Below are 10440 nucleotides of genomic sequence, written 5' to 3' on the forward strand. Positions count from 1 at the left end.
GTCTACCATCAGTTGACATCATGAAACTAAACTTTCGGCTCAATTGTACCTCCTAGTGGCACTTTGTAGAGTGGCAAGGTAATGCCTGTTTTGTTTTGTTGTTTTTTCTCAGCAGGGAATGATGTAAACATTGTACATTGCTTATAGCAAGGAGAGCTATATAGCACTCTGGCACTACGTGAATGCACATGGACAATAGGATAAATAATAATAATAATAATAAAATAATAATAATAAAATGCCCAAATATTTGCATTTTTTAATTTTTAATTTTATTTATTTATTTTTTAAACGGTGGGCCTGCAGATTTAGGCTACTCCAAACACAAAAATGAAGGTAGGGTACAACGAGGCTAAGTGCACACCTTAAAGAAAATTAACTTTTTCTGGTCACAAAATGTATCAAGATTGAGAAAAAAACGATTTATTTTTATTTTTAATCATTGGGTTGCAGAGAAACAACACAGATTTATTTATTTCAGTATTGTATTTAAAAAAAAAAAAAAAAAAAAAGAATAAAGAAAATACAAGAAATGAAATACAGTACAATGAAATACAAAAATGAAATTCAAAAAATTAAATAGGCTACGGAAATGAAATACAGTAGAGGCTAATGTCAAATGAAAATACTAACAGGGCATTAGCCTACCCATATGCTTCAGCATACATCACCTTAATATATGCTTAATACATGCTTAAACACTCACAGCAATTTATGCATTTTTAACCAGGCTTTAAGGACATGTATAACAGTTTAATGGTTCTCAACCCTGTTCCTGGAGGCCCCCCAACACTGCACATTTTGTATATCTCCCTTTTTCTGACACACCCAGTTCAGGTCTTTGAGTCTCCACTAACGAGATGATGTGTTGAATCAGGTGTGTTTGATTAGGGAGATAACCAAAATGTATAGTGTTGGGGGGCCTCCAGGACAATAAAATTCTCATTACACATGCTCACTTAAAGGGGTCATGAACTGAGAAATCAAAATTCCCTTGATCTTTTGACATATAAGAGGTCATTGTGCTATAAAAACATGCTGTAAGTTTCAGAACTCAAATCTTTCTCGTTAGTCTAAAAACATCTTATATTGAAGCCAATCTGCCAAAACGACAGGATGTGGAATGTACCACTTTATTACGTAATAGTGTGGCTAAACACCACCTCCGAAGAAGATGATCAACGCCTGCTTCTACATCACTGCCTGTTTAGCCCCGCCCACCGATTCACGCATGTCTACACAGAAACCACAGGATAAAGATGGCTCCGAAGACAACAAGAGGCTGTGCATTGCCAAGTTGTGGAAAAGCAGTCTTTGCATTGCCTTCCTTCTGATCCCAACATTAGGAAAGAGTGGATGAACTTTATTTTTAATGAAGTTCCAGACCGCATCAGTAAGAACTTGGTCCTTTGTTCACTTCATTTTACTGCGGATTCGTTTACAAACAAGGCACAATTCGACACAGGATTTTCAGAAAGATTTAAATAAAAAGACGATGCTGTGCCGACTATATTGGATCCGACAGTAATGCCGCACCACAGAAGTGTGAGTAACTGTTATTACGTGGTCACTATTGCTTTGTCTGTTATTACAGATCGTTTGATATGCACCGAGTTTTTATGCGTTTTTAACCTAAATCACAGCAGTGTCCACCTATGAAGGATGTAGGCTGTCAAACATACATGCAGAAGTTTACATCGGTGGGCACACAGCTGTCCTTTGGAACAAGTTTTTTTACTTAAATGAAAATGATTGATGGTGAATATAAGAACGACAGCTTGACAAACGATGGTACATTCATTTATACTTCGTTTACATGAAGCAGCGCGAATTATCATTTGTCAGCTATAACTGTATTAACGTCTAGTGTCTAAACTTTATATGCAACAACCAATGAAATATAAAACGTGCAATATGCATAAATGTTAACAACATAACGACACGAACAGCTTTCTGTAGCGTCTTCGGCTAAACTCTAATATAATGTAATAGGCTAACTACCTCACAAATACATAAAGTATAAATATAAATAAAGATGATTATTTACCAGTATCCTTGCCATTTGAGGTGCAGGTTCGTTGTCTTCTGATTCAGGATCAGACTCTGGCTCAAACATGTATGGCTGAATTTCACCGGCTGCCATTTCTCAACATCGGAAGTTTTCAAAACAATTCCACACGTGTACTGACGGGGGCGTTGAAAAATTTTAAATATGCAAAACTGTTAGCCAATCATACCAGTGGGCATTTACTTCCAAGTCTACAATCCGCCACGTCTATTCAAACGGTGTGTTATGATGAGGGAGGTCAAAACAGGACAGAAAATAGCCTATTACTTCCAAATTATGATGTTTTTTAATGTAAAAATCTTGATAACATTATAAGTGGACCTCAGAGAACAGTACAGAAAAAAAAGGCAGTTCATGACCCCTTTAATTGTAAGACACTTTGGGCGATAAATCATTAAATAAGATATGATTTCATTCTAAATTTGCACACCTAGTTCTCACATGTGTGCAAAACGTGGTCAAACTCCACACATGAAATCCATATGCATCCTTCAAAAATGATCCATAACAAACACTCAATTTTAACATATGACTCTTGCGAACACGTTTAAATGTAATTCATAAGTATTTTGTGTAAAAATGTTATACTTACCCAAAGAATTCTCAAACGATGAGCAAAACGGGAAGCTCTCCTGCACAATACGTCATCAAGGCTGTCTCGTTTAATTTTTATTGGGAATGCAAAAAAGGTTAACAATTGTATAAATGTAAGTGCATATACATAACAGGCATTGACAATAGATAAAATATAAGAAAAAAAATGAAACGAGACAGCCTCGATGACGTATGTGGCTGACAAATGTGACCTCCGGAGGACACAGCCTTCCAAACGAGACACAGCCATAGAGAGCCTGGAGATGCTTCGTTCAGCGGTGATGGATGCGATATATATCTAAGGTGTTTGCAGTGTATGTTGTATCTGGTGAATAATCATTAGTGTGCTGATTTAGCTTGTATAACCAGGAACTTGCAGCCAACAAATTTACTGAACTCTTAGCAGCATACACACCGTTATGACTGGTAATGTAATAAACCTATAGTTCACATGAAAATTTAAATTCACATCTTACCCTCATGTGGTTCCAAACCTGTAAGACTTGTCTTCTGTGAAACACAGAAGGAAATGTTAGGTAGAATGACAACCTCCACCATTTCGTGTGTGTGTGTGTGTGTGTGTGTGTGTGTGTGTGTGTGTGTGTGTGTGTGTGTGTTTTCTATACAATAAAAGTGAATCATGACAGTCTACCTAACCTTTTTTTCTCATATAAGAGAAATCTTGCAAGTTTGGACAAACATGTAGGTTAGTAAATGACAATTTATTGTTCAAACTAAGTACCAATGTCAACTATGAATGCATATTTTTACAGATGCAGTTGTATGTAGAAGCATACTGACAGTTTTATAAATGTTGTTTTTCATGCACAGGGACTATGGTGCTACTGTTTGTTAAAGTATATTTATTTACAAACTATTTTACAAAGGCATTTTAAAATTATTCTGATGGTACTACCAATAAACTTTATTTTTTATTTTTTAATAAATGCATTTAGTAAGATGCCATTTTGGGATAGAAGAGGTAATGATGAAGCAGTCTTAAGTACAAAGTTCCTTTTGTTCTGAGAACTAAGTTTATAAAGCATTAATCAATTAACACCAAATACACAAATTGACCATATTTATTGCTAAAATTAGGAACTGCATGAAGAAAAAATTACATGAGATCACATACATTAACAAAGTTGCCTTTTTGAACAAGACTTCAACAAACCTTTGCAAAGAATGATCATTAAAGACCAATTGTATAAACAATTCAAATCCATGAAAACAAACATGGACAAACTGGCCTATATCAAAAAATTTTAACCTTGAATATGACCTAAATATAGCTTTGGATGATTTAATGCTGAAAAAACATTTTTGACATGTGGAAATAAAACATCAAGGGACTGGCAACAAACACTGGTGTTAAATTTGAATGAACACAGCTTTGAAGCTAAACAAGGCCAAAACCAGTGTGACATGGCAATGCATGAAAGTAAATCATTTTCAAATGACTCAAAGTCAGTGTAATGTCCAAGGATTCTGAGCAGCTCAAAACATGTGGATGCTGTTGTAAAGCTACCTTTTATGATTTCAAAGGTAAGCTCCCTGGGTATAACTTCCCACCCAGTCCAGAACTTGAGGCCTTTCAATTCATCAGGTGATGCTGTGGATCAAATAATAGAAGCTTTTTAATTTCTCAATTCTTGAGTACTTAAAACTAGGACAACTTTGAGGTTTTCTTTACAAAAGTAAATCTCTAGCATAAATTACCACTTTCTATGAAGTGCCGAAGGTATCCAGAGATGCGACACGGCGTCTAATGGGTACTCTGGAGTCTGAATCATCGCTGTCCTTTTGATTTGGCCAGATAATTCTCGGAAGAATTTGCTGTATTGAAAAAGAACAATAAAAAAATAAAGGGAGTGAAAATGTTTGTCCAAAACATGTCCCATTTATTTTAAGGAATACTACATTGTACTTTATTTGCACAAAGGTACACATTGCTCAAAAGGTGATAAAGTAACTACATGAAGAAAACGAATTTATCAGGGATATTAAACAGTAGTAAGAGTGTGGATGTTTGCAGTAATGGGACAAACACACAATCTGAAATAATGAATGAAAAGTTTTATTTTGCCATTGGTAATATAAAGCTTACTTAAGTGATACATGCTGATGACTCAGGAGGAAAAAGTAGAGGCACTGTGTCTGGATGTTGGGTCAATACTGTCCACAGTGGAGTGTCTTTAAGGCCACGTCTCATTTGCTTAATTTGTCATGATGTTCGCCCAATCACCTGTTTTTTTTTATACAAAGTGAACTCAGACATATTACCAGTACATTCAACAATAAAAAGACTTATTACATTAGTAGGTGTGTAATATATCTGTGGTAAGAAAAGGAAGACTTATACAAGCATCCTCAAAAAGCCATCTACGGTTGATGTCTGTAATGCCAGGAAGATCCCAGGCATAGGCCAATTTCTGCACCCTGCTCTTTTCTTCTGAAAATTTTGATTCTCCTTCAAGCTTTACACCAATGGAAGGAAAAACAATATTACATTAAATTGGTGAATGACAATGATATCTATAAAAATACAAACTGCAATTAAATAAAATAATAATCATGTAGCATGTGAAGATATCAATATTGTCAGTGATTGACAGTGGTAAACATACAAGCTGGATTGTATCACGGATATCCAAGTCAGGAATGTCATTTAGTTGTATAGTTGCAGTGTCAGGATTTCCTCCAACCAGAACATGTACAAAAGCTGGGCTTAGGCCTGATAAACTTGGCCCTCCATGAATGAATGAATGTCCCAACATCTTCCCTGCCATTACAAAGAGGTCACTTTCCACAAGAAATCGAGACGATGATGGCACCAAATGAGCCTCTCCCTCAAAGAGCGTAGTGATCTCTGTGTTTGCTGGGGGGAGGGGAATACATAATCTCTTGCAACAATATAAATATACTTTTCAGTTGAACTATTTATATTTGCTGTGTTTGTATAGTATTATTCTTTTTGTATAATATTGCAATCGACGTTACTAAAATCAATACAGGGCTCAACGGTAAGAATTTGTTACCCCCCTGCTGGCCCAGTATGGATAGTAGTTCAGATTTGTTTCTTGCCCTGCAAGAAAACAATTTTTCACTGGCCCCATCAAAAATGATAATGACTTTTTTCAATATATTTTTATATGTATATGTGGCAAAAATATTTATACATTATTTATATGATGCAAAACATTACAGGTTGGTTTGTAATTTTAAATGAATTCTTACTGATGCGTGCAAGATTGTCCTAAGTCATTCTCGCAATTTTGACAAAAACTTATCTATGCTAGTTAGTAGCCAAGTAGATCATTTAAATATTAATTACAAAATAATAATCACAAAAATCCAAATGTTACGTTTTCAGGCAATGAAACATTTTCACTAGATTAACAAATGTTATTTTTAGTGACAACATTGCACTGGCAAGTCACCATTCTGTCAATTGGCTGAAACTCTCATACTGACCCCAGACCATCAGGCCATCCTTAGTGTTGAGCCCTGCAAAATGTACAGTACTTCCCAACACAATTTACTTTACTTTTTCATGTTATTGAAAAATGTATTGTGGACCGACCAAAGTTTATGCTGAACCCAGACTTCAGTCTGTCAATGCATGTTGAGAAAAAAAAAGCGTGTGACGCGTTCACCAATAACAGAATCACCTAAAAAATAAAAATTAATTTAGATCAATACGTGAATACTTTTACTGCACTTTCTGAAGGGTTAGGTCACCCAAAAATGTACTCACCCTCATGCCGTTCCAAACCCACAAGACTTTTGTTCATCTTCAGAACACAAAAGAAGATATTTGTAATAATCTTTCAGTTGTTTGTCCATCCATTGACAGTCACATCAAATCACATCAAAACATTGATCAATGCACATACATGGACCACATCAACTATGGCAAACGGAAGCTCAAACAAACATGCTTGATACACAAGAACTAATGAGGTTTGTTCTCCCACATCACTGACACTCATTTGAGCTTCCATTTGCCATTGTTGATGTGGTCCATGTACAGTGGTGGACAAAAATATTGGCACCCTTGGTAAATATGAGCAAAGAAGGCTGTGAATAAAAACCTGCATTGTTTATCCTTTTGATCTTTCATTCAAAAAATTCACAAAAATCTAACCTTTAACTGAAGTAAAACAATTGAAAGTGGGGAAATATCTCATTATTAAATAAATATTTTTCTCCAAAACACATTGGTCACAATTATTGGCACCCCTAGAAATTCTTATGAGTAAAATATATCTGAAGTATATTCCCATTCATATTTTAAATTTTTTAGTGCACCTGGGTGACTAGGAACATGAAATAATTCAGCCATGACTTCCTGTTTCACGGGGGTATAAATATGAGGTAACATAAAGGCCAAATTCCCTTAATCATCAATCACAGTGGGTTAGACTAAAGAATATAGTTCTGATCTGCGGCAAATGGTTGTTGAGCTTCACAAAATGGGAAGTGGCTATAAGAAAATCGCCAAAGCATTGAAAATGCCCATTTCCACCATCAGGGCAAAATGTAAAAGTTCCAATTAACTGGAGATCTTAAGAATCGGCCTGGAAAAGGACGTGTGTCTATATTGACTGTACGCACAGTGAGGATGGTTCAAGTGGCCAAAGAATCTCCAAGGATCACAGCTGGAGAATTGCAGAAATTAGTTGGGTCTTGGGGTCAGAAAGTCTAAAAAAAAAAAAAAAAAAAAATATATATATATATATATATATATATATATATATATATATATATATATATATATATATATATATATATATACAGTATATATCAGACATCACCTACATCACCACAGGTTGTTAGGGAGGGTTTCAAGAAAAACACCTCTGCTCTCATCCAACAACAAACTCATGCACCTTCAGTTTGCCAGACACTACTGGAACTTCAAATGTGACCGGGTTCTATGGTCAGATGAAACAAAAAAATAGCTTTTTGACAGCAAACACCAGAGATGGGTTTGGCGCACACAGAGATGAAGTAGTACCCAATGCCCACGGTTAAATGTGGTGCTGGATCTTTAATGTTGTGGGGCTGTTTTTCTGCCAGAGGTCCTGGACATCTTGTTCAGATACATGGCATAACAAACTCTATCAAATACCAACAGATAAAAAAATCAAAACCTGGCTGCCTCTGCCAGAAAGCTTACAATGGGCCCTGGTTGAATATTCCAGCAGGACAATGATCCAAAATCAACACAAAAATGGTTCTCTGACCACAAAATCAAGGTTATGCCATGGCCATCCCAGTCCCCTGACCTGAAACCAATTGAAAATTTGTGAGGTGAACTGAAGAGGAGAGTCTACTAACAGACCTCAGAATTTGAAGGATCTGAAGAGATTTGTATGGAGGAATGGTCTCAGATCCCTTGCCAGGTGTACTCCAACCTCATTAGGCATTATAAGAGAAGACTCAGAGCTGTTATCTTGGCAAAGGGAGGCTGCAAAAAGTATTGAATAAAAGGGTGCCAATAATTTTGGAGAAAAATATTTAATAATGAGATATTTCCCCTGTTTCAATTGTTTTACTTCAATTAAAGGTTAGATTTTTGTCAGTGTTTATTTTTTATTTATTTTTATTTTTTTATGAAAGATCAAAAGGATAGACAATGCAGATTTTTTCACAGCCTTCTTTGCTCATATTTAGGTTAGTAGGGTGCCAATATTTTTGGCCACCACTGTATGTGCAGTGATCAATTTTTTTATGTGATTTGAGAGTGAAAAAAGGCATAAAATTAGATCTGTTCATCATTCAAAGCGATTGTGTCACTTCAGAAGACTTAGATTAAACCGATTTAAATGTATTACTCTTACGATTTAAAAGTTATGTACTTTTTGAAGCTTGAAAATATTGATCACCTAGACTTTCACTGTGTGAACACAAACAGCTGTGATTACTTAAAATATCTTCATTTGTGTTCCAAAGATGATCAAAAGTCTTATGGATTTTAAATAACATGAGGGTGAGTAAATGACAATTGTCATTTTTGGGTGAACTTAACCTTGGTTCATGTTAATTACAACATATAGTATCACATTTTTTAAATTAAAAGTTGTATATGTTAACATTAGTTAATGCATTATGAACTAACAATGAACTATTGCATTTTGATAAATTAACATTTAGAAAGATTAATTCTGTAAAAATATATTATTTGTTGTCAGTTCATGGCACCTTATGCATTCACTAATGTTTACAAAAGGAACCATAATGTTAAGAGTTACCATTTAATTTACCTTTTAGTATGCAAAATAAAGGCCGTGCCCATTCTACATGAGGTCTCTTATAAAAAGAGAGCCATATCCCGTTCTCCTTATTTAAATGTAACAGTGGCTCTCTGGCATGAGTATGAAGTAATGCCACTCGAAACTGACACATGGCTTTAGTTGGGTCTGCCAGTCTAGAGATATAAGAAGTTGTATCATACCTTTCCTTTCATTTTCACACAAAAAAGCAGGATTTTAACTATGTAGTACTTTAAGTGCATAATTACATTTTTATTTCCAAATTAGTCGAAGTAAACCCATACAACCTTCCAGATGTACTGAAACAGAGGTAGATGGGCTTATTGTTTGTTCATCAGGAACTTCAGCACTACTGCGCCTCGACTCGTTTCCATGATTGCTCACATTAAGATCATCATGTGCAGCACTGAAGTTACATAAAAGAAAGTGATAAAACACCTGTTTTACAACTGACCAAAGATTTTACAAAAAATTAATTTCTGGAACTCATGACACTGTTGTTCTTTAAAGAAAGACTTCCAAAGAATGGGGAAAAGAACTGTTTGGTAAATGATAAAAAATTAGTATTGTGGATTGCACATCTATGAGAAACACCCTTAAGGCCAATCACATCTATGGGAAGTGTAGCAGACAGCACAGGATGAAACTTGCTTTGAATATCTTAACTGATGGCAAGAATGCATAAGATCTGCACAGCTGTCTTTGCTGCAAGTGGAGGATTCTTGGATGAACAAAGTTTGAATGCAGTATTTATTATTTTATTTAGATAGAAATAGTCATTTGTAACATTATAAATGTCTTCACTGTAATTTGTGCTCAATTTAATGCATCCTTGGTGAATAAAAGTATATATTATTTTCATATGTCTATAAATTTATAAACAATATAAATGTATGTTCATTTACATTTACCTTTCGCCACATGAGCTAGCATGTATAATAATGGACTCTGGGGAGAACATTTCCAAACACATTGGACAGGGTTGATGAACAGATTCTTAAAAATGGAAACAGAGCAAACAAAGTGTGATTTTATCAGTAGTAACATTTTAATAATAACACTTAAAATAGCATTAGTAATATAATAATCTGTGCCTTTGCAAAAGATCTTACCTTTCTGCTCATCAACATCTCTGATCTCATTGTTGTTATGATCCTTCTCCTCATCGTCATCCTCCACGACGATTTCACATGTCTTAACATGTTCTGTGAGTATTTGAAGTGGAAACAATTCTCCACCCTTCTGGCAGACTGCTCTTAGCATGCTGCTGAATGCTTCTGAGGTATGTTTTAATGGACTGACGTCTAGCTCTTCTTGAATTGGGCTATATAAATTGGCCCTTTCCCAGATGTTTTTAGTATTCTACCCATATATCCACAATCGAGCGGAGCAACAAGGGAGAGCTTCCGACTACCCCATCCTCCTAAAGAAATAAAAATAAATAAAACAACAACAAAATTTAAAGTCTCAAAATATAAATCTTCACTCTTAGTGGCCTAC

The 10440-nt window shown here is 35.2% G+C and overlaps 1 protein-coding gene across 1 annotated transcript; it reads right to left on the bottom strand.

The window, feature by feature from the left end:
* Positions 1-3427: 3427 nt before the first annotated feature.
* Positions 3428-10203, bottom strand: LOC127439882 (uncharacterized). Its single transcript, XM_051696171.1, has 8 exons — positions 10053-10203; positions 9852-9936; positions 9228-9346; positions 5290-5540; positions 5025-5139; positions 4770-4907; positions 4382-4498; positions 3428-4274 (listed from the first exon to the last, which is right to left on the bottom strand). The coding sequence occupies exons 1-6, from the start codon at positions 10201-10203 to the stop codon at positions 4879-4881; spliced, it is 750 nt and encodes a 249-aa protein (XP_051552131.1). The 3' UTR covers positions 3428-4274; positions 4382-4498; positions 4770-4878.
* Positions 10204-10440: the final 237 nt, after the last annotated feature.

The sequence above is a fragment of the Myxocyprinus asiaticus genome, chromosome 1 (genome assembly GCF_019703515.2).
Source record: "Myxocyprinus asiaticus isolate MX2 ecotype Aquarium Trade chromosome 1, UBuf_Myxa_2, whole genome shotgun sequence".
Taxonomy (NCBI): Eukaryota; Metazoa; Chordata; class Actinopteri; order Cypriniformes; family Catostomidae; genus Myxocyprinus; species Myxocyprinus asiaticus.

Bases quoted from the DNA above. Each gene is read 5' to 3' on its own strand.
- LOC127439882 (XM_051696171.1), bottom strand. From the start codon at position 10,203: ATGCTAAGAGCAGTCTGCCAGAAGGGTGGAGAATTGTTTCCACTTCAA. The intron at 9,347-9,851 runs GTAAATGTAAAT...ATGTAACTTCAG, and splicing joins GCTAGCTCATGTGGCGAAAG to TGCTGCACATGATGATCTTA. The intron at 5,140-5,289 runs GTATGTTTACCA...ATTGGTGTAAAG, and splicing joins TCCGTGATACAATCCAGCTT to CTTGAAGGAGAATCAAAATT.